This window comes from Planococcus citri, chromosome 1 (assembly GCF_950023065.1).
Source record: "Planococcus citri chromosome 1, ihPlaCitr1.1, whole genome shotgun sequence".
Lineage (NCBI taxonomy): Eukaryota > Metazoa > Arthropoda > Insecta > Hemiptera > Pseudococcidae > Planococcus > Planococcus citri.
The window spans coordinates 63,313,223-63,338,501 of NC_088677.1; the positions used below are offsets into that span (position 1 = coordinate 63,313,223).

A 25,279-nucleotide genomic window follows, 5' to 3' on the forward strand; every position below is an offset into this window, starting at 1 on the left:
TTACGTCGACGTAAAGTTTAACGGCTGCCATAAGGAGAATTTGCACTTCGGGATCAGTATGCTGTTTACGCGCTGGTGTGACGAACTGAACAGTGAACCGTGAACATTGAAACAAGGGGCAATGGTGATACCGATAGGATGGGAAGGAGCGGAATTTCTAATTATTGGAATATTTTTCGCGAAGAATTCACGCTATTTGACGAGATTGATTTTCAAAAGTCTCTTGGAACGAGTACAATGGTGAGGAGGAGTGGGTGAAGGATGAATTTGAAGGTGGTCTACGTTGCCGACAATCGCATTTCATTTCTTCAATGTCTGATTAATGTCACCGTAAGAATTTCTACTTGCAGAAAAAGAATGAATGAAAAAATCTGCGCTGGTATAATATCTACGGTACGGATGCAATGTGATGCCCGTCCAGTGCGCAGAACAGACCGCAGTACCGCCGCGTCTTTCAAATATGAAAAATTCTAGTCTGACTTGTTCGACGGTTAAGAGAACCGGTTAATAGGAAGTTGGAATTGAAACACATTTTTAATTAAGCCGGAATGTTTTTTACTATTTTTTCCTTTTTTTTTTCTTTTTCGTAATCGTCGTTTCATCGATACCGTAAAACTACATATCAAGATGATATTAAAGTATGTGGATTAATTCGAGTGCTTTTTTTCTTCTCAACGGGCCATTTTTTCCTGGTAATTAGTCACAGTGTGGTGTTGTCTGAAAAAGATAGTAAGTTTCGGTGTTTTTAGAGGCTCGCTTCGTCTTCTTTTTCCTCATTCGATGGAGTCGTGGTATGTATTTTTATCGGAATTGATTCAACCGTTTGGGAACGTGATGAAGATTTTGTGAGATTTTACATCGCGTTGGTTTGAAATTATCGTGGTGATGTTGATCGAGTAAAGGTTGATGAAGTGTTTGAAGTAATCAAAATTCAATTTTAGATTGCTCTAAGCTTCACCCTTCACGGCGCGGTGGCAAACTTTTTAAAAAAAATTACCTGATGAGAAGGATGTGACCTTACATCCCAAACAATTTATGAAACTGGAAGGGAGCTATTGGGAAGTACATTACTTCCAAACTTGAAATGGATATTGAATATTCAGACTCAGTGCCCTCAAAAACCTAGAAATTTTTTTTTTCATACGACATACTTATCAAATTTTTCGATTTAAAGAAGGGGAGGGTAATTTGGAGGAGTCAAATGGAAAGAATAGTCAATCTTCAATGTTAAAGTAAAATAGGATCTTGATTCTTACCAATAACTGACTTGATGAGGCTATCTTGTAAATTAGCCCAGTCAAAATGCAATTTGACCCAAACATTATTGCGATCAAAGGTTTTTTTGGTGAATATTGTCTAGGATGGTATGCTGAACAACATACTAAAACTCCCTGCCCCTACCCCACGAGCTAACCCCCCCCCACATAGGATCAAAGCCCCCAAAAATCAGTTTTTCGTCAAGAACTCCTGAAATATTGAATTTTGAGTAAAATGAGCTCAGTGATCATTTCATCTCCTCTCCAATACCTATCAAATGAGCTATCGACCAACTCCCTAGCCTCAAGGGGGGTGGCGCTAGACCCCTCAAAGTGACGTGATTTTAATAATTTTACATTTTATGACTTGGGACTTGTAACCTGTTCTAATTGATAAAATGAAGTCAAACTTGGGGAATGTGATGCTTTTGGGAGCCAGAGTTGACCTCTGGAGTGGGGAGGGTCAAAGTTGAAAATAACAGAAAGGTCATTTTTTGGAGGGGCATAACATGACCCCAAATGGATGAAAATGGTCCAAAATTATATCATTGGTCAGTACTCCCATTGTGATCAACATATCCAAATTTCAGCTTTCTAGGTCATCCCCACTCCTTTAATGATAGAAAAAACCAAAAATAGTGGCAAAATAAGGGGATTTTCAAAATTTCTGAAATTTTCATACCGGTTAAACATTTACTTCAAGAATTGAAAACTTCTAGTGGAGTCTTCGAAATGGCTTGAAAGCAAAACTGGTTGCTTTCAAAATAGATTGTTGAGGGAGGGAGGGAGGGAGGGAGGGAGGTGGTGTTGAAATAATCACGCTACGCTGGTTTGAAAAAATTGAAAAATTTCCATAGTTTTTTTTATTTTTAAAAATTGGCCAAAAATTTGAAATCCAAAAATTAACTTTGGCTCTTAGAATTTTAGTTAGGTGTGTGGATTTTGGAATATACTTTTTCGATCTAGCATGGTTATTGGTTATGTTCAAATGTTAAAAAGGTTCTCTTGTCAGATTAATAAAAATCAGTAATTTTTTTTTTGAATTTTGATCAAAATTGGAGGCGTCTGTGTCTCAAGGGTACTGAGATTCCATTTTGAAGATCGGTTTGTTGAGTTGAATGAGCGGTAAAAAAAAGGTCTTTATTATAGGATGATTTTTCGTTTTTTCAAATGGCAGCTTTCAACCTTTGAAAAGTTGAACTTTTCAGTAACTCTAGTTACTGATTGTGATTTACTATACATATGTACCTATAGGTACCTTAATATTGAAAAAAAAAAAATCCTGGCGAACAAATTTACCTATTGCAAGTTCAAACGGGGGAGGGAATAAAATTTTCGTTTTTTGAGTACTTTGAAACAGTATTTTCTTCAATGTCCAACTATAAAAGTGGACAGTTCAAGAAAAACTCGAATATGGGGCACGTTTTACCAGTTTCAGTTCATAAAACGGACAGAGTACTTAATCCTCCTTTAGGAGCAATAAAGGAAACTTTCCTATACCTTGTCAGCCAATTCATTATTGCACATCTCTATAAGTATTATGTTGGATGACAATAATTCACGATTCTTGGTGGGAACCTTTCGAGTGATCCAACGTCGATAATGATCCTACGAAGTGCTCCATTAATGGTGACAAAACATACTGGATTACGTTCGTTGTAACATCCCCTGTAATTTGAGTACCCACATGGTCGCACTTTAAACGAATAAAAAAAAAACACCAACTTAATATTTATAGACAAACTCGAGTACTCCATTATGTACTTCGTCTATTAATAATAGTAGAATTAGAACTGCAGTTTATAATAAAGAATAAAAATAGGCATTAGATATATGTACCTATGTTTTTCTAGTATAATTACACTTTACTCGTCTACGTGCAAAGTGCATCATTCGAGTACCTACATCATTTACCTCGATCTAATCCATGTTTTTCTTTTCGTTCTGTTCACAGGAGAACATGTTTCAAACGGCGATTATAGTTATAGTGACAACGCTGGCGATCGTCCCGATGAGCGAGGAAACCGGGGTGAACACGGTGTGCCCGCCGAACTGCGCTTGTAACGAGGACACGTTGGTGGTAATTTGCAAAGAGAACACTCTGAACGAGGTTCCCATCACGTTGAATCCGGCCATCGAACGTCTCATACTCGGACACAATAAAATCAAAACGGTGGACGCGGCTGCCTTCCAGTTCTACTCGATGCTGAAGCATATCGATTTCTCAAACAATCAGCTAGTCAGGATACCGAACCAGGCGTTCGGAACGCAAGCCAAGTTGATCGAATTGCACCTGAATCAAAATCGACTATCGAACATTACCGATAAAACATTCCACGGTTTGAAGTCGCTGACTGTGCTGAATCTTCGAGGGAATTTCCTGGAGGATTTGCCGAATAAGATATTCAATCATTTGAGCCGGTTGACCGAGTTGGATTTGGGTCATAATCGTATCCAGCGTATCGATCCGGAGACTTTTGAAGGTCTGCCATCTTTGAAGATTCTGCATCTGGATGATAATCAGTTGACCAAGGTACCGACTCATTCGTTTCAGTATTTAAGCGGATTGGCAGAATTGCACATAGGTCTAAATTCGTTTCGGTCTCTGGGCAATGATAGTTTCGCTCGGCTCAATAGTTTGACGAAATTGGATTTAGCCGGAGCTGGTCTAGTCAATATCAGTGATTTCGCGTTCAGAGGTCTGGACAATAATCTGCGTTCGTTGATCTTGAGTGATAACGAATTGGTTACCATTCCGACCAAACAGCTGTCCAAATTGTCCAGATTGGAAGAGCTGTCGATAGGGCAGAATCCGTTCAGCACGTTGCCCAAAGATTGCTTCAAAGGTTTGGTGAATTTGAGGCATTTGGTTGTGAGTGGTGCGCCGAATTTGGTAGCCATTGATACCGGTGCGTTTGCTGAGAATTTGAATCTAGAGATTATCACGTTCACCGATAACAAGCAATTGAAGTACATCGGCGATCAGGCGCTGACCGGGTTACCAAATTTGAAAGATGCCATATTACGAGACAACGGTTTCGTCTCGTTCAAAGAATCGTTAGTTCCTTGGCCTTTGCTGCGTACGTTCGACGTATCTGGTAATCCTATCGACTGCGAGTGTTCGTTATCGTGGATGCGTGATTTACTGCTGCAACGAAACACCACTCACGTGCTATGCTCGGTACCTCAGTCATTGAAAGATAAACCACTGAGGCATCTGACAGCCGAAGATCTCGGATGCTCAACGTACGTCAGCACCCACCAAACCATCATCGGTGCTATTTGCGGGATTGTGGTTGCCTTGGTCGCTCTGCTACTCATATTACTCTACAGATACCGACACAAAATCCACGACTTATTCAAAAACTACAAATGGAAGAAGCAGACCAAGGTGAATAAAAATAAACAAGCCGAGTACCAGAAGACATTCAACGATGACGAATTCATCATCCGTACCGCTCAACACCAAACCCTTAAACCAATACCGGTGACGGAACTATAGCTAGAACTTTTCGCCTCCAACTTGGCCAACTCCGCGGCTTCAGATATTTACTACCTACCCAACGAATCTGAAGCACGAGTTGCCGGTTCCTGTCAAGGGAGGCGATACAAAACTTTCAATCCTAAGGGCACCACCAACGATACCGGATTCTCGTACATACCTGGCGAGGGTTCGTCGCCCAGCAATCATACCTACGCTGTGCCCTACCATAAGGAGAAAATGTGCCCTCATACGTTAAAATATCCGTCACAATTCCATAAGTATAAAACGTCTTATACACATAGTATGAATGGACGTTCGTTACCGTATTACGAACGTTAAACTATCCGCGTATGTTTTTTTTTCTCCTTTTTTTATACTCTATGATTAAGTTAAGTTTATATAGAATTTTTAAAAACCGACGTGGTTAGTTTTTATTCTTTCTTTTCTTTTTTTTTCTCTTTCTTTCTTTCGTGTGCTCTTTTTCGCTGTATACTTTTACGTTCTCTCTTATTTCTTTTCTTTTTTTTTCCTTCTTTATTTTATGTGCGTTTTTCTCTTTCTTTTTCTCGACCGGTTGTTTAAATTTAAGGGTAAAGCGAAACAAAAAATTTTCCAAGCGATGCTATATAGCCGAAATTGGTGTTTGAAATTTGCCAATATAGGCGTTAAATTTTAAATTGCATTTGTAGTGGTATTGATGGTGAAAATCGATGTACCTGAGAAGAAATTACCAGAGCAGTGAACTCGTAACTTTGACCAGCCTTGTGAAGGCAGGCTCAAGAGAAGAGAGTAATGAACTGATGAAAAAGTTTTGAAAAATTTTCTTTTTTTTCTCTATTGCTCATTTCGTGTAGATGAGTGAAAAAAAGCTTCCTGAGCTAAAAAAGAGTTCAAAATTTGAAATTTCACTTATTTTGTAGCAGATTTTTTTTTAAACTTCGCAAAAAAATCTATTTGGTCTGTTTTTTTTTTTTATTTTGTAAAAATGTTACTTCAAAAATTTGACTAAAATTTTTAATTCGGACTGATTTCTTTTTGGAATTGTTTTGGTATATGTATTCAAATTTAATTAATTTTCAAAGTTACCCAAAGAAAAAAATACGTATCTTTTTCGAGTCATTTGCGTTTTGTAAGAAGTGGGGGGGGGGTCCAGAAAATATCGAATATTGACAAAAAAATGTGAAATGGAATTGTAGAAGGGGGTTGGGGGGTGAGATAGACAGGATAGGAAGGAATAGATGTTCTTTATGAACGAAGTAAAAACTGGAAAAATTTTCAAATTGATTCAAAAAATTGCGGGTAAATTCTCAAAAATCAGTTTGGTAAAATTAACTGTATTTCTAGGACTTTTTTGGAAAATTACTAATGCAAAGAATTTTACTCAAAATTGTAGGTCCTGTTAATTTACTGGGAATTCTCCTAATTTTTCATTCAAAATTCTTGGTAATTTACTGGAAATTCTGTGTAATTGTCTGGAAAATGTCGGTAAAAAAATAATGTTCGACAACTTCTGGAGAATTTTCAGGAAATTACTGATATTTTACAGGCAGGTAATTACCAAGAATTTCCAATAAAGCAGCGAGAATTTTTAGCATCTCCCTCCTCGTCGAAAGTTTCCAGTAAGTTACTGAGAAAGTGAGAATTTCCAGTTGACTGTCAAAAAATTTGTGTTATGAGTAATTAGAAGGGATTTTTGGTAAATTGGTAATTACCAAGAATTGACGGAGATTGTTATTAAATTACTAAAAAGTGGAAATTCTTAATATTTCATTGGAAGTTCTTGGTACCTGATTAAGTGAAAATCCTAATAAATGTAATGGAAATTTTCTGTAGCAATTTCTACGTTACAAAAATATTGATAAATTTTCAGTAAATTACTGACATTTTTCAGATCACGTATTTCTGGTAAATTACCAAAAATTTCTAGAAAATTACCAAGAATTCTTTGTAAATTACACTAGGCAACGGCATGCTTGTGTTCGGGTTGAAAATGGGCTTAATCGATAGTTTAGACCCTAAAACAAAAAACAGAGTGGGATTTTTCAATTTGAATTGTTTTTGTGGTCAGGAGAGATGATCAAAGTTTCAAAAATGGCCGTTTTTGCCCTATTTCACGAGTTTCTGGCGACACCAGTATTGTTTTTCGAAAAAAACCAAGGTCATATTCGGATTCTACGCACTTTTTTAAGTAAACATCTTTCCCGGATTTTTGATTTTCGAACATTCAAGCTCATTACGGAAGATTTTCGTTTGTAACACGAAATTTTTACTGCACGAGAACCTCGCCCGCGCGAACACGGTTCCGCGCCACGATTACATCGTGGAGTAACGCCAGCGTCGCGCGCTCCGAGTTTTAAAATATGTTACAAACAAAAATCGTCCGTATGCGCTTGAAACTTCGAAAATCGAAAATCCGGGAAAGATGTTTACTTAAAAAAGTGCGTAGAATCCGAATATGACCTTGGTTTTTTTCGAAAAACAATACTGGTGTCACCAGAAACTCGTGAAATAGGGCAAAAACGGCCAATTTTGAAACTTTGATCATCTCTCCTGACCACAAAAACAATTCAAATTGAAAAATCCCACTCTGTTTTTTGTTTTAGGGTCTAAACTATCGATTAAGCCCATTTTCAACCCGAACACACGAAAAAAGTCAAAAATTGTTGCCTAGTGTTATCGATAATTTACAGTAAAACAACATAATTCGGTATTATTTGAGGTAAATTTTCAATAATTTCCAGTATTTTTGTGACATTTGCCAGGTGCCTAATTTCATGAGAAAATTCAGTTGACTATTGAAAAAATTATGGGCAATAATTACCAAGAATTTTCAATAAATTACCGAGCATTTTTGGTGAATTTTCAAGAAAAAGCAAAAATTGAGTTTATTAAAATTTTATTTGAAGTTCTTCAAATAATTATCTAAAAATCCTGGAAAATTTACTGAAAATTCCCAGTAATTGCTTGAAAAACGTCAGTTATTTCTGTTATGAATTATCAAAATTTTTCAGTAAATTACTGACATTTTCCAGGTAATTATCGTAAATTTTTAGTAAATTACCGAGAATCTACAGTAAGTCGTCAAGTTGGTAAATTACCAGAAAATTGAGTAAATTTTCGAGAATTTCCAGCAAATTACTAATCATTTGTGGTAAATTCTCGATAATTTTCAGGTCAATTAATTACTGAAAACTTCCAGTTGACTATCAATAAAAAAATTGTGGGTAATTATACCAAGAAGTTTTTGGAAAATTACCAAAAATTTCTGGTAAATTACCAAGAATTGAGCAAAAAATATTGTTAATCTACTGGAGTCTGGAATTACTGTAAACGTTCAAAATTTTATTTAAAAAAAAAATGTTCGTAATTTACTGGAAATTCTCGGAAATTTAGAAAAAATAGTTTTCGTTATTTACTGGAAATTCTCGGAAATTTAGTGGAAATCTGTGGTAAATTATGCGAAACTCTCAATAGGTGAAGGTGATTGATTGGAAATGGAAAATCAACAATTCCAGTAATTTATCTCAAAATAGTTTTCAATAAATTCTAGAGAATTTTTGGTAAATTAATGATATTTTCCAAGTAATTACCGAGAATTATTTTTTTAAAAATTACCAAAAAATATCATTACCTACCTAAAATGTTTCCCGATTCTATTGAGCACCCTGTAGTTTGTTTTCACAATATTTTCTGGTCGAAAAAAATGAACATTATAAGATTGGTGTAATTTCGTCTTCATTCACAGTTTGGAAGTGTTGGGCAAAATCGTTCAATTTCGAATTTTTCAAAACACTTGCTTTTTGAGTTCGCAGCTTTGGTGATTGATTCGAGTATTGGGTCTCGAATTCGACTAAACTCTGAAGGAAGTACGTCAAGGAGCGCTACAAAATGTAACTGATTACGCGATCACCCTTGTTGGATTAGATTGCTAAAAAATCGACATTAGCGCTCCAATACCTATTCGAGTCCCAATCTTAGATCACAAAATTTTGTTGAAATGTCTCTTTTGCTCGTTATTTCGAGTACATACCTACTTCACCTTGACTATATTTTTCGACAATCTACGGAGACATTTCAGTAATTTCTGTGGTGCTCGAAATTTTTCGGTCATCGTGTCATTTGCATTTTAATTTTTTGGAGTTTTTCCCGTCAAAAAATGGGACTTTGAAATGATTTTTTTCTACATCGATTCTTGAAATTTCGAGATCCACATTTCTCTATAAACCTTATTGTCGTAAATCGATATCTCGATTTCGTCGAGTTCTTTTTTCACTGTGAAAAAATTCTAGTCATGTTTAATTTCATTACGATGCATCGAAACACGACAAAAAGGTTTTAAACTCGGTAGTTCTAGTCAGAGAGATTCTTGTTTATAATAAATAAAAAACCGCCACAAGTTTGCGTGTATAATGCATCGACTTAGGGATAGTTTTTTGCTTCGCTTGAACAGTTTCGCCTTCGCCATCGACGATGAGAAGAAGGCACTGGCAGCAGGTTTTAAATACCTGAGACCTGCCGACCGCGAATACTCTTATGATCTATAAAATGCCAACCCGTCTCTAATTTAACAATTTCAAATGCTTTTAAAATATTAATCAAGTCGATTGCGGATTTATAATTATGACACGTGTGACATTTTTCGGTCGCTTTTATCCTACCTATTCGTATAATTTTAAACTCGTGTAGGTATTGTCGTAATTTTATACCTACCTATAATAATGAAATTTCAAAGCAATAAAAAAAAAACCTTTGTTGTGTATTCTCAGATCGAACACGTCGAGTTGTGTTCGCGTCTTATGTTTATAATATTTTAATGCGACTGAATTTTATTCCAAAGAACGTATTGGTTTGGTTTTTTTTACGTACGTACGAAGGATAGAAGTACCCTTGATACGTATCAAATTGAGGTAAAAGGTTTTTCTCGTGTTTGAAATGAATATTCGTGTCAAAATTTATTATTCTGTTCTTAATTAGATTTAATTTTTAATTCGAAAAAAAAAATATGATAAAATTCACCATTCCAAGTTTATTAATTAACTCGACAGTCGATTAAATAATAAATTATGTATTCGATCAATCCACCAATACGAACATCTATATATTATTTGAATGGCATTAAAATAATGACGGGTGATAAACGATTTGTGTTTAAGTTTTGTTGTTTTATTATATTATTATATTTTTTAATAGGTTGATCTCTTTTTATTTAGCATTTATAATTTGAATTTTTATCAATTTTAAGTTGTTAAGTAAAAAATTTTTTTTGTTTCTTTGACTTTTTTTTTCTCGTCCTCGTGTAAATTTATAACGAATCTATGATAAATTCGGAATATATTGTATTTTGTAAATTGCATTTTTATTCCCAGTTTACGCGAATTTTTACTCCATTATTTACGTATACAGATGGTGTAACGATTTTCGAAACTGATAAAACGTATAAATGCCATAAACGTGTAATTTTTTTTTGTATCGTGTATAAATTTGTATAATACGAAGATTTTTAAAAATAATACAAATGTTACCTGATAAGTATTTTGTTTGTGATTTGTATATATTTCTTAACTATATTCTATTGTACTACGTAATACGTACGAATAGCGAGAAAATACATTTTCAGGCCATTCCCCCTCTCTGGTCTTTTTGAACCCAAACATCGAGGAAAAATTTTGCAGGGATGGTGGTATAATTATACTTGTTTTATTACTCGCTGATTTTTTCCTCGTGTTAGCTCCGTACGATGGTATACTCGGAAGGTGAAATAAAAATATACTCGAAAATTCGGAGAAATTCGTGCTTTAATTTAAAAATAATGGCTGTGAATTATATTAAAATCCACAAGATAAGGAATACATTAGACGAATATTTCCGAGTATATTGTCGAGGAGTGGGGAAAGAATGACGAAAAAATTGATATCATGCTGGAAAAAAATATCAGTTGAATTTTTTTTTTTTTTGAAGTTAATTTTTAAGTACTGCTTTTTTTTATTATGTACTTATTTATTTTCTTTTTTGTTGAAAAAGTTTTTTTTTCGATTATATAAGGATAATTTATATACGCTCACTTATGTATCAAATATTCATAATTATATTTATACGTATTTGAAAAAACGCTCCGCGTAGATTCGTTGTATAAGAGGAAATAATTAGACACGTGTAAATTATTGTTAATTCACTTTAACTACTATGTAGAGGTATAATAAAATTTATGATTCATACTGAAAAAATTGATTGATTTTTTTTCGAATTTGTATACTTGTAGTTGCGTTGTGTGTAATTTAGGAGAGAATGTTTGTGGTACTCGGCCTATTATCGTAGTAATTGGTAATAAAAATATGATCAATCAAATGACAAGTAGAACAGAATTTTGTCAATTATACAAATAGAGAGACTGGTTGATTGTCGTCGATATTGTTGAAATTACCAATTGAATTGAAACGCATTTCATCGAGCAGAGGTTTTTTTTCATGTTATGAATGTGTTGGTGAAGCTTTCTATAAGTTCTCGAATCGTATTCAATCAATTCATTCATTCGGATTCGGTGGTATTTCAGTATTTGAATGGCGTGCAATTTGTATTTTGTATGGCGAGACAAGTGTAGAGTATAGAAAATGGTAGTGAAATGATTGAGTTTTTTTCACATTAGCGCCGTACATATCGAGTTTATGCAATCTAAACATCTTGTATGTGAGATAAATGGTGTGTTGGTTGGAAATAGGTAAGGAATTCTGAGGAGATATTTCAAGGTTATTTTTTTGAATTTATTCGGTGGGTAAGTATAGTTTCACGTTATCGGTGTATTTGGAAAAAAAGGGTATGGTTTATGGTAGCAGAGCGTGGTTATTTTCTTTGAAAAATTTTGTGCTGAAGGATTTTATTTGTGAACGGTTGAAATTGTTGTTTGTAAAAGTAAATTTGCAAATTAAAGGTGTGGCAAGTGCATTTTTTTTTTTTAACCATGAAGTGCAATTTATAAGTGGATGTAATTTCGAAAAGAAAAATCAGCGCTTTGATGTTGTAATTGCATTAATTAGACTTCTCACTAGAAATTTAGAAAAAAAAAAAAATGTACAAGTTTCATTTAAAATATGAATAAAAATCTGATCATGATATCAATAACTCTTTCCTCGTGCCATTTCATTCAAGTTCAGTGTCTCCAATTTTTCACATAGCCTTTGTAAATTTTGTTCAAATCAGTGTTTTTTGCTCTGAACAATTCAAAATTGCTGAATTATTGCCAATTGATTCGAAAATTGGTTCTTGAGAATAAGTAAAATATTGTAAAACGTGGGTCTTCATTTTTGAAAACAATAGATTTATTTTAAGAAAAAAAAACCTTTTGAATTAATTGGCACTCTTCCATTTCAAAGAAACCAACCTAGATCAAAAAAGTATAGCTTAAAACCTCGGCGAGAAAAATTTCAGATGCTAAAACTCATTTCTAAATTTTCGAAAAGTGCTTGAAAAATTTTAAAAATTCAAAAAAACTCGTTTTGATAGCGATTTTTAGGTTTTTTCATAAGAAACAACTTTTACTAGTAAGGGCATTCTGAAACGTCCGGCGATTTTTCAAATTTCTCCAGAAATTTCAATTCGCTCTAGAAAGGTCAAAAATGAACTTTATCACCTACAGGGAGCCCAGAAACGAGTACCCCAAAGAAAGTTTTTCATTAAAAATATAGGTTGGCAACGTGAAATAGATGCATATGATTGGTGGAATGTTATCTCTCCGGTCCAACAACCAATCATGTGCTATCATTATTATCATTCACTGTGACCAACCGAAGTATTTTAGTAGAGAACTTTTTTAGGGGTTCTCGATATTTCTGGGCACCCTGTACGTGTAGAACCTACATAGTTACCTACGTACAACTTCAATCGATGCTCATTGGGCACCCTCTCGAATGTTATAGGTGGTTACAGCGAAATTCCAGAGGTGCGAGTTCAAAAGAAAATTTTTAGCCACTTTGTAAATTTCAGAAGAAGTGAGGAAAAAATTTAATTTTCAATGAAGGTGAGTAGGTATGTACTTGAAGAGCCATTTATTTCAGCAAGATGTTGCCTCGTGTGTCTATACACAATCACTCGAATCGAAAACAATCTAAATTTTGATCTTCCCTAGAGACAATATGGAGAGTTTCTTTTTGAGTGCTTTCAAAAATTTTAAATATCAAAACAATTGTTCAATGAGCGAAATCACTTGAAATAATGTTGAATGAGCCCCTGACTTGGATTTTTGAAACCACACTTATGCATAGGAACATTTTATAAAGATTTGATATTTGGCATCTTTTTTGCCCGCAGGTATCAAAATAATAGGTAAACAATACAAAGTACATACACACATACATTTTTTCAACGTGTAATTAAATTCACTAGATAGTAAATGGTCACACACAGAAGGTAGGGGGTGTTTATTATCTTATCCCTCCTGCACTGAGGTAAATTATTACTTCGTCCGTTATCATCAACAAGGCGCTCCAGGTCCATTTCCTGCAGGTCAATGTCCCCCTGGTGGATTTCCTCCTGGTGAATTTCCTCCCGGTGAATTTCCTCCCGGTGAATTTCCTCCCGGTGGATTTCCTCCCGGTGAATTTCCTCCTGGTGGATTTCCTCCTGATGGATTTCCTCCATCACCACATGCAGGGCACTGGTGATTATCATTTTTTAGTTGTTTACAAATTTCTGATTTCAAATCATCGATAGATGCCCTGTCTGCTTTTTCATTTTTTTTCTGTAAAATTAAATTCATCGAAGAGACAATGCAATGACATAAAAATTACCCCAATCTTTCATCCGAGTAAAATAATTTCTAAATATTACTCAAGAAACTTACAAAGTTATACATTATTCCTGGTATCAAGCATTCACCCAATTGATTCAGTTGCTTCCACCTGTTATCGCAGTATGTCCAAGCATCCTTTGATGGCTTACATTTCTCCAATATGCCCCAATCCATTCCAGCATTTTTAGCACACTGTGGATGATACAGGTAGAAAAAAGTTGTAAAATATGTGTTACCTGAATATTGCATTATGTACTCGTAGGAGGTGGTAAAAACCACTGGGTTATGAGAGGTCACTATTATCAAAGCTATTGTGGGTACCACTCAAAGATAGCCGATAGGGACACAATACAAAACAAAGGGGACTGGGGGTAGCCTGCTCCCCACCAGTGTTCTGCGAAAGTTGGGAAAAGTTGGGAAAATACAAAATTACCGACAATATTTCAGTTTTAGAGTTTTCAAAAATTGAAATTTTTAACAATCATCATCGTTGAACTTTAACCTGGCGAGCTGTTCAGCCCAACTGGGAAACTGTAGAAGAGTTGCTCGCCGATGTGTCATCAAGTTTTTTCTTCAGTCTTGCTCTGCTCCTCCTGCCAGTTGGAGTGTATTCTTTTACTTTTCGAGGGGGCCATTTGTCAGGCATTCTATCAACGTGTCTTTGCCATTTCTTTCTGTTGTCTTTCATCCATCTAATGATTGGCTTTGCTCCTAGCTCCTTTAGGATATCTTCATTCCTTTTCCTATCTTGTCTCGTGTATCCCGCCATGGCTCGTATGAATCTCATTTCTGCTGAGGTTACTCTGCTTTTTATATCCTTTCTCATTGTCAATGTTTCACTTCCGGCCATGCAGCAGCTTTGGTCTTGCCAGCGTATTGTAGATTCTTATTTGAGTTTGGACTCAGGAATTTGTTGATCTCAAGCTGTGCATGTTTTCAGCCATTCTTTAATCATGTTGTCGAAGTAGATGTTGAACAGGCTACACGACATTGGGCATCCCTGCCTAATTCAAAGTTTATTTATCTGGGAAATCACTTATCAACAACTTTCCAAACTTTTGAAGCCAAATCTGTTTTTGAATGTATTATGAAACTTAAACAGAAAAATTCCAGGAATGTACTCATCACATAATATTCAAAGCATATGTATTATAAATGCAAATTTTTCATTTCTTTCTGAACAGAACCAGCTTTTCAAATTTTTTTGATACCACTGTTTTCAGCACGTTAAAATTTTTTATTATAGTCGGCAAAGTTACAATTTTTTGGCTTCAAAATGTCGTGATACAATCCCCTCACCACTTGTAACTTAAATACCCTCTTTTTTCACTCAACTTGGGAATTTTCAGTCGAATAAGTTGGGAATTTTGGGGTTTTTGCCCCCCTCCCATAATCTCTTTGCTACGTCCCTTGGGACATATATGTAGATTAAAGTTTAGGAGTCCCTTGACCCCTCTATCAAATTCAAAAAGGTGACCGTTTATGTAGGTATGTACTTACATTCTCTCCTTGAGCGTATTGACTTTTGTTTGTCATCATGCATATGAAAAAATTTCCCAATTTTTCTTGTTCATTACCGTAAAAGTGAGCTGCACATGCGTGAAGCACGTTGATTTTGCATTCTTTGGGTCCATCATAGCAGCGTAGAACTTCGTCTACAATCTATAAACAATACAAAATAAATTTAGAGTTGAAACTTGAAAGGCCAGTTGTTTTACTTACTTACATAGACCTCAAAGTTAAACTTATAATAAAAAAGCTCAACATTTTTATAACGAATACAAAGTCGAAGCGTACCATTTAAATATTTGAAATTATTACAGCCCTAATAGACGCTTTTTAATTCTCTTTTCAACAAACCAATTTTCAGAATGGAATATGAAGACACCTCAAAGGTGTGAAGTGGGACTCAATGTTTACAAATTTGATCGAAATTCAAAAAATATTTACTCCATATGTAGTTCGAAGATGTTGCGCATGAATTCGATTTATTTAGTTTTTCAATTCAACCCCATTGAGCCACCTCACTAGTGCCCCAGAAACGATCAACCTCCAAAAAAAAAAATTTAAAAATAAATGAAGTGCAACTCATCGTTTGAAATGTTTTTCAGTGTGTCAAGTTCAAATAGTACCTCCTTGGCTGTTCCTCCCCAATTTTTAATTTTCTAAAGGTGATGAGTTCGTGCATCAATCAATTTTTTCCGAAAAACCATCAAATTATAATAATGAACAACGTATAGAAACTAAAAAGTTCAACACGAGGGCTACTTACATGCGACGATGAACAAGGTATGAACTCCCAGTTTACACATGGGCTGAAATCTTTAAAAACTTTTTGTACTTGACAAGTAAAAAAATCAATACAATTTTGGTCCAGGCTGTCGAAAGAAATTACTACCGTGGTCTGCAAAAATACGAGAAGAAAATTAAGTTAGATAGGATATTATACAGTTACCTACTTGAATTAAAATTGTAGATGTACTTACAAGAATAATTGATCGTGAAAAAAAATGTGGACGATTTTGGCTTAATTCAGTGGAGATTCCATGCAAATATCAATCCGAAAGCTCAGTGGGGGCCACGTCATTTCACCCCTCTTAAGTAGGTACCTATATGGCCTTTGTAAGTTTTTGGCAATTTTTTTCGATTATTTGAAATTAGCAATAATGATCAAAAAGTTTGCACCCCTGCGTTCCAAAATATTTCTCCACTTTCAAAAATAATATCTTTCCATGTTTGGGCTTGATTAATGTGAACCATCTAACTAGTACTTATTTGAGGAAAAAAATATTCAAAGCATGAATTTACTGGAAAATAAGCGATATCTATTGGCAAATTTTCAATCACGCAGTAGAACCCTAAAAAAGATATTGGATTTTAATAGCAATAGCCTAAGTTTAGATCAACGCAGAATCTCAAAATACTTACTGTATTTTGGAACTGTGCATTTTTCTTCGAAGACCCACATCTACTCTCCATGGCCACTTATTCACGTGCCAAAATTTTTTCTGAGTGACTTTCAACTCAAAATGAAAAACACCACTGAATTTTATCAAAATCCTCTCACACGTTTTATCCACCCTGTATGTAGCTATACAATTTTTTTCCAGATACAAAATACAGTATGACACAAAAGTAGTGCCCGGTGGCTTTTATTTCCAAGTGGAAAGAGCTAGAGAGATGAATGAAGCGGCGTGGATAGGGAAAAATGTGGGCTTTCAAAAGAGACCTTGAAAATTTCAGGCCCATGCACACTGTACAGGGTGTCCACAAATTGAAAAACCGGTTTGGTCAAAAAAATTCAAACTGGTTTTTATTGGCGCAATGTATTCTGCACATTAGGGCGACAAAAACGTGATATGAATTTTTTGAAACCGATTCATTAATTTGCAACCAGTTGACAAAAAATACCCAAAAATTGTAGATAGACAAAAAGCTTGAAACAAAAGTTGTAGAGCGTGAAAAATTCAATCATTTTCGCTGTTCTTATTTTGAAACCGGTTCATTAATTTGCAACCAGTTATATCAAAAATTACCTAAAAGTTGGAGATGGAGAAAAAAGCATGAAACAAAAGTCGTGGGGCATGAAAAATTACACGAGTTTGTTTAATCACATTTTGAAACCGGTTCATTGGTTTGCGTTTAGCAACCAGTTTTTAACTATCACCTAAAAACTAAGGATAAAGAAAAAAGCTTGAAATAAAAGTTGTAGAGCGTGAAAAATTGAACCATTTTTGTGTATCGGATTTTGAAAATGGCTAATCAACTTGTAACTAAGTAACTTTTGATGACTTGCTGCGAATTAATGAACCGGTTTCAAAATGTGATTGAACAAAAGTGGGTAATTTTTCATGCCCCACAACTTTTGTTTCAAGTTTTTTTCTCTATCTATAATTTTTTGGTATTTTTTGTTAACTGATTGCAAATTAATGAACCGGTTTCAAAAAATTCGTATCACGTTTTTGTCACCTCAATGTGTAGAATACATTGCGCCAATAAAAACCGGTTTGCATTTTTTGACCAAACCGGTTTTTCAATTTGTGAACACCCTGTGCATGGGCCTGAAATTTTCAAGGTCGCTTTTGAAAGCCCTTATTTTTCCCTACTCAACGACACTTCATTCATCTCTCTAGCTCTTTCCACTTAGAAATAAAAGCCACCGGGCACTACTTTTGTGTCATACTGTATAAGTGTGCTTCATTTTTACAGGTATGGAATAATCGCGTGAGATAAGCAGGTAAGTAAATGAGTGAGCTAGAAAAATGGTTATTTACTTTGCCGTTGGGATTAATCATGCTGTGGTGATCACCTGGCTTACCGGTGGGCTCACCAGTAGGAGGCTTATTAGTTGGATTACCGCTAGGCTGACCATTAGGAGGCTCATTACTTGGATTACCGCTAGGCTGACCATTAGGAGGCGGCTTATTACTTGGATTACCAGGAGAAGTAGGAGGACAATCTGGTTCTTCGCATGAAGGAACCACATTGGGATCATTACAACCGCAATGCAATATGAGAGTAAAAAAAAAACACAACGCGATTGAACACCGAACAATCATTTTGATGGAAATCGAGCACAATTTCATAAAACGATAGGTACCTCACAAAAAAACGAAGAATTAGATACTAGAGAGATCGTGAATATTTTTTCGTTTTTATAAAAAAATACGTACTCGTTTGAAATGTCCCCGGAGTGAATTATATCAAAAAAATGAGGCGATATTTTGTTAAAAAATGCGTTGAAAATCGCATTCACAAGTTTGTTGAAAGTTGAAAATCCGATTTAAAAAAATTAATTGCTCTAAACAAAACAAACTTGATGCCTTTAGGTCATCAACGATTGATGGAAATGGACGAATATTTCATATTTCGTTAAAAAATGCGTTGAAAATCGCATTCACAATTTTGTTGAAAGTTGAAAATCCGATTTGAAAAAATTAATTGCTCTAAACAAAACAAACTTGATGGCTTTAGGTCATCAACGATTGATGGGAATGGACGAAAATTTCGCGTGATTTGTTTTTTACGACTTCGACGCATGTGGTTTCATTTCACACAGCCGGTACTTGAATGTGCTTAGCTGCTTACACATCAATTTTTCAAAAAATTGCGCAAAATTTTGAAAAATACAATGAGAGATTTCTAGACAATGATCAATGTTTGTGGCCTACGAAATGACGTCAATATTCAATCATTTCGATTTGTTTGTGTAATTATTGACGTCCAAGTAAATGCAGTCCTATCTAATCTGCTGACTTGTAAACTACAAAGTAAAAAGAAAATAGATACAGCAATAACACTATAAAGGTATAAGTATGAAAATCTGGTAGGTATACCATTTCTAAGAATTTCATCGGAATTCGGAACTGATGAGTGATGATAATGGAGCATTATTTTTACGAGCACCGTATCGTAAATTATGGGTGCAAATTCAATTAAGTGGTACGTTGCCTCGAATAAAACTTGAAAGCGATAAAACGCAGACATAATCTCATAAGAAATTGCATATGAATAACAGGTAATGTCTTTACTCTTTACTTTATTGAAGTTCGAATGACCTGAGTTGATAAGTGATAACCCATAACATGATAGTGGTAAGTAATCGTCAAAGTCATAGCGTTAATTAACGAAAAAAAAAATGCTAAACGCATGATTTATGATAAAAAGAAACATTGTGATTATGAATTTGGCCAACTAGAAGGGTTAAGAACACAGAAGAAGTGTAGGTAGGTACTAGGTAGGTAGGTATCTCTTGCAGATATTTTTTTTGAAAAATAAATTCGTAGGTAGGTATATTTACTGGGCAGACTGTGATATATTATTACTAAAATTGACAGCTTTTTGTTTGCCTTTGCCATGATTAAAAATCAGAATAAAAATTGAAAAATTGAAATCAAAATTTATCAGTTTTGAGTTCAAATCACATAGGTACAGAGTTGGCGCGATTCCAGGAGCTTGAGAATCGGATTCCAAATGGTGTGATTCCACAAAATTTTGAGTCCCGATTCCGCTTATCAGATTCGCCAGATATAGGAATCCGAATCCGAATCGTAATTTTCGATTCCGATTCCTTTCGCGACTCCGATTCAGATTCCACTCACGACTCATCTTAGGATCCTCTCACAACTCCAACCAGATTCCTCTCACGACTCCAGCCAGATTCCCATCACAACTCCTTAAATTTCATAAAAATGAAGCATTGAAGATGAAATGAACATTCTAACAAACATTAGTAAATAAATATAAAGGCTCGCCGGTGTTATTTTTTTGTAGGAGTGGGGGGTGAGGCGTGGGGAGGGGGCAATTCTAAATTTTTCGTACATTATTGTGTAATATGTCGAATAATATGTTTTCGAAATCGTAGAATCCGAATTTGGAGTAATTTTTTTTGTAGGAGTGGAGGGTGAGGCGTGGGGAAAGGGAAAATTTCAAATTTCTCCTACATTATCCTTATCGTGTTATATGTCGAATAATATATTTTCGAGGTCGTAGAATTCGAATCCAGAGTCATTTTTTATGGTGAAGGTGGAAGGTGAGTCGTAGGTTCGCATGGGTGGGGCCCTCTCCCCAAACGGTGATACTTGAATAGCACTCGACCCTAAAAACTAGCTCAAGATTCGAATTCTGCGACCTTGAACACATATCAACCAACATGTTACACTTACACAATATTATAGGCAAAATTTGAAATTTCTCCTCTCCTCTTGCCTCGCCTCATACCCCTGCGAAAAAATAACCCCAGATTCGAATTGTACGACCTCAAAAACATATCAATCGACATATTACACATTAATATAGGCAAAATTTGTAATTTACTCTCTCTCCCCTTGACTCACCTCCCACCCCTACAAAAAAAAAATATCTCCAGATTCGAGTTCTACGACCTAGAAAATATATTATTCGACATATAACACGATAATGTAGGAGAAATTTGAAATTTTCCCTTTCCCCACGCCTCACCGTCCACTCCTACAAAAAAAATTACTCCAAATTCGGATTCTACGATTTCGAAAACATATTATTCGACATATTACACAATAATGTAGGAAAAATTCAAAATTTTCCCTCTCCCCACGCCTCACTCCCTACTCCTACAAAAAAAATAACTGCAGATTCAGATTCTACGACCTTGAAAACATATCAATCGACATATTACACAATAATGTACGAAAAATTTAGAATTGCCCCCTCCCCATGCCTCACCCCCCACTCCTACAAAAAAAATAACTCCAGATTTGGATTCTACGACCTCGAAAACATGTTATTCGACATATTGCGCATCGATCAGGGTCGAATCCTAATAATACCAATTAATTTGTAGATTTTCTGACTTACCCCAAAGTGGGGTAAGTCAGAACAAGTTACATTTTATTCGATTGTGCGAAAGCTACTGCGACAATCGCGCTGAAATTTTCACCATAGGTTAAGAACCCTTATGGGAACCTACATACCAAATTTCAGCCATATTGGTTCATTAGTACGAGAGTAACAGCTGATCAAAGTTGAAATTGTGAAAAAACGTTCTGACTTCCCCCGGTGCACCTTATGTAAAATTTTCAACTCACCATGTTATTAGTAAAACAATGATAAATTCTAAATTCATCATTCAGATTCACTTTCACAACCACTTTTCAGCGCCAACCGGCAAAAATTAGATAAAAGAATATTTATGAAAATTACACTTTTTTGTATTTGTGCTTTTCAATTGAATTTGGGTGATTTCGTTCATTGTGAGAGTCTAGAGAATCGTAATGATGAGGAGTCGTGAGAATCGTAATGACTAATGAGGAGTCGCGAGAATTGTAATATCGGAGTCGAGAGAATCGAAATATCGGAGTCGCGAGAATCAAATTACCGGAATCGCGAATCATATTACATTTGCGATTCCTGCTTGAAAAGAGTCAGATTTCACATTTTTCGATTCATCTGTCAGGTGAATCGAAAATGGAATCCGATTCCGGAATCGGATTCATGCGATTCTCACGACTCCTTAAAAAAATCGGAATCGCGCCATCTCTGCATAGGTACTACAACCTGCAGCACTCAAAATTTCATAAAAATCCCCTCAAACAGCTGTATTCGTGCTCTTTTGGGTGTCTTTAGAAGCAAATCTCAGGAAAAAATCAATACCACCTATAGTAAAAGGCCTGAGCGCTGTTTTGTGACGTCATCACTAATAGATAGTATGTACTCCGATAACACTATAGAAATGAATGAAATATTAATGCACTAGAACGAAATAAATACTGAGAACATTTTATTTTGCGTTTTGAATCACATTCTGATACTTAATAATCAATTTGAGATCAAGAGGGAATGATTTGAATGGAAAAATAAGTAAATATAAGCTCATAATCAACACTGTTTTTATCATTAAAGATGAGAACTACACTCGTTTATGATCTAATTTCTAAAAGAATATCAAGAAAAACTCTGGAGGATGACAGCTGACAATGAGGAATATAGCAAAGAAGTACAACACATACAAATTATTGTAAATATTACCGAATATACGCGAACATAATCTCCAACTCAAAGACTAAGGTATATGAAACGATCACCAAACATTGCATACATGACGGAGATTTCTCTCGAAATTCTTTGCAAACATTGTATTTATGCCTGTTGAAATCCATCCTAAGTATTTTGGAATTTAAAGCTGCTTCAATTGGTTTGAGATACTGATGATTTCTAGTTTAATATCCATTATCCATCATAGCAGCTTTAGCATGGCTGGTCTAAGAAGTAGATTTGAAAATTAAAATGTATTGTAGATTTTTCTCCAACTTGATGCGATTGCATTGTTCACTAACTACTTATTTCATTACAACATCATTCCGGTACAACACACTAGTACACATTAATTTTCATTTTAATCTACAGTTTACATCACTATTCACTATTCATTCAAATTACACAACACAAACGAGTCGCAAAAAATTCATTTTTGTACACAAATCAAATAAACCAACACCATCTGTAATTGAAAACATCAGTACCACATTACTAGAACACATTTTATGACAAATATTAATTGAATTTCATAATTTAATTAACTTTTTTAACGAAAGTTTTACTCAATTTCACGAATTCGCCATTTAAACATACGTTAAAATTCAAATGGTAAACACAATCGAGTCATCTACTTGTGGTGACGTCAGAGCTGATAAGGATTCAGCGCTCAGGCCTTTTACTATTGAGGCTGCAACCCATGGTGCAGCGCTAGTGTCGCTATTAGTGATAACAGTTGAAATAGGGGTCTGATGTATTGGATTATATGGGAAAATTTCGAATTATTGCATTATTTTATAACTGAAAGAAGTAAAGACTTATTTAAATGTAAGCATCTTTAGTAGAATTTCACGCTCTTTCATAAAATGTCAACAGAAAAATTCTACGTGCAATAATTTCGGAGATATTTAATTTCAAAGAGTGTTGAAATTCTATTTCTTCGTCATGTGATTACTCAGTAATCACTGTATCACAAACTTTGAAATTCAATATCTCCGAAATTATTGCACGTAGAATTTTTCTGTTGACATTTTATGAAAGAGCGTGAAATTCTACTAAAGATACTTACATTTAAAAAAGTCTTTACTTCTTTCAGTTATAAAAAAATGCAATAATTCGACATTTTCCCATATAATCCAATGCATTAGACCCCTATTTCAGTTGTTATCACTCTTATCAGTATTTTTAGTTCCAAAAGTTGCAACCTCAATAGGTGGTATTGAAAAAATGTATTATCATTTCACTGGTAACACTGCGATCATACGATTTGTTGTGTTTTGGTTGCTGTGTTTTTTTCAGTATCAGTTGTTATTTCATCTTTCGACTTGTTTGTACGTCTAGTATTTGTTTAATTCGTAAAAATCGTTATGGATAATGAGATATTAAATAGGACTATTCGAATAGACGTTTTGAAGGTAACGAGTATAATTTATTACTATATAATACAATACGATTAATTTACCTGAGATTTAATTTTTTTTGTACAGGAATTCGAGAATCGTTATTTTAGAGAATTGTCAAAAAGTAACGTACAAAGTGCAACCGTTTTCAACTATGCTTCCTGTCTTGTTCAAAGTTCTTATGCCGCCGATATTCATAAAGGAATTTCATTATTTATGCAATTAATCGAATCATCGCAAAGTAGAGATTTCAGTATAATGGATTGTGCTTACTTTATCGCATTGGGGAAGGCTCGAATCAAGGTAAAGGTTTTGCAACGTGTTTTTTTTTCTATACTAAAAAAACACGATGCAATTATCGAAAACACATTGAATATGAATATGTCTAAATGTTTGTTTTATTTTACAGGATTACACCTCAGCACTTCATTACACGGGTGTTATTTTGAAAATTGAGCCCAATAATTTATTAGTATCGAATTTACAAGATAATATCAAGAAGAATAAGAAAAAAGGTATAAATATACTCGTGTACCTACTTGTATAATTTTCACATAGAGTACGTATTTTACTTGGCAATATATTTCAAATTTTATTTATATCTATATTCTGTTGCAATAGATGAGTTGAAAAAAGTAGCTGTAAGTGGCGGATTAGCGGTCACAATTGGCGGAATTTTTGGTCTCGGATTGACTCTGGCAAGAATGCTTTAATGAATCGATGTTGTGATGAATTGGATCATCTTCCTTTTAAAGGCACAATCACTGAATAGAAAATATAAAATGGATATAGACGTAATATTGTACCTATTATCAAATTTTGTAGTTTTTTTTGCAGCGTTATAGCCTTTAAATTTGCAAGAGAATTTATTTTTTAATGTCTTATACATATGTACGTTGTGTTTTAATGAATTTGTAATATCATTTGTATGTGATGTAATTTTCAATTTTGTTATTTTAATGTGTTTTTATTTAAATTGTTGTTACGCTTATTATTTTTATCACTCATTAGAAAGTCTCTCTTAATATAAGTAAGTAAATCAAAGTTATTTTTAGTTATTTTTATTTGTTGGAAAATAATGTCACGTACTCGAGTTGTAATATCTAGCTACTTTATCTCATTCTTGTAATGTTTAAATTTCCAAATTACATAGGTATTAGAAAAAACGATTGCTCAGTTTATCAAGTAAATATAAATAAATAATGATCATGTTTTGTGTATCCTTCCTTAATAAACCTTATTAATTTTGTTCGAAATGAAAAATGTCGATTTGTTTGGAACCAACGCAACAACAGTAAAGAGTTCCAAAATGCTAAATTTTTGAATAAAAATTAAAAAAAACTAGTGCTTTAAATCTACTTATTGTAGGCAATTCAATTAGCATCAAAATTGAATCAAACTCAATTTTTTCAGATCATTGAGAGCTACAATTTAGCTAAAAATGAATTGCAAATTCGGGTTCAGTAACCTCGAATCAAACACCCGCCAAAGCGAATGATTTTGTAGGATCAAATTTGATCAAAAATCAATATTTTTAATGCGAAATAAATTTTTAATTCATCAAAAATTTCAATCAGTTCGTGAATATTAATTTTGCAAAAAAAAACAAAACAAATAGCACCGAATTCTGCGGGTCAAGAAACCCCTATTTCGACCCTTTACTCGATTCATTTGGCTTTAAGAACAATATTTATAATCATTAATTCAATTAGTTTTTTCCCGTAACACTGATTTTGGCAAATTATTAGAGAATCTGGATTTGGACAGATTTGAAATCCGCTAAAAACTGCTCGGGAAGCAGATTTAAAAAAAATCAGATTTTCGGGAATCTGCGTTCAAAAAACGT

General features: G+C 34.4%; 2 protein-coding genes across 9 annotated transcripts in view; both read left to right on the forward strand.

Moving 5' to 3' along the window:
- Window positions 1–10,964, forward strand: part of LOC135833255 (leucine-rich repeat neuronal protein 1-like) — a 579,754-nt gene extending 568,790 nt beyond the window's left edge. For all 8 annotated transcript variants that reach the window (XM_065346963.1, XM_065346965.1, XM_065346964.1 and 5 more), the window contains one exon: window positions 3,211–10,964. In XM_065346963.1, the coding sequence (XP_065203035.1) occupies window positions 3,211–4,758 (1,548 nt within the window). In that variant the 3' untranslated portion in view covers window positions 4,759–10,964. The remainder of the gene's footprint in view (window positions 1–3,210) is intronic.
- A 12,327-nt stretch (window positions 10,965–23,291) lies between these two features.
- LOC135833245 (mitochondrial fission 1 protein-like) lies at window positions 23,292–24,668 on the forward strand. The gene is made up of 4 exons (XM_065346950.1): window positions 23,292–23,448; window positions 23,521–23,736; window positions 23,843–23,948; window positions 24,055–24,668. The coding sequence occupies exons 1-4, from the start codon at window positions 23,401–23,403 to the stop codon at window positions 24,144–24,146; spliced, it is 462 nt and encodes a 153-aa protein (XP_065203022.1). The 5' UTR covers window positions 23,292–23,400; the 3' UTR covers window positions 24,147–24,668.
- The last annotated feature ends 611 nt before the right edge of the window (window positions 24,669–25,279 follow it).

Coding starts and splice junctions, on each gene's coding strand:
- LOC135833245 (XM_065346950.1), top strand. CDS start 23,401: ATGGATAATGAGATATTAAATAGGACTATTCGAATAGACGTTTTGAAG. Junction 23,737..23,842: donor TGGGGAAGGCTCGAATCAAG/GTAAAGGTTTTG, acceptor TTTATTTTACAG/GATTACACCTCAGCACTTCA. Junction 23,949..24,054: donor CAAGAAGAATAAGAAAAAAG/GTATAAATATAC, acceptor CTGTTGCAATAG/ATGAGTTGAAAAAAGTAGCT.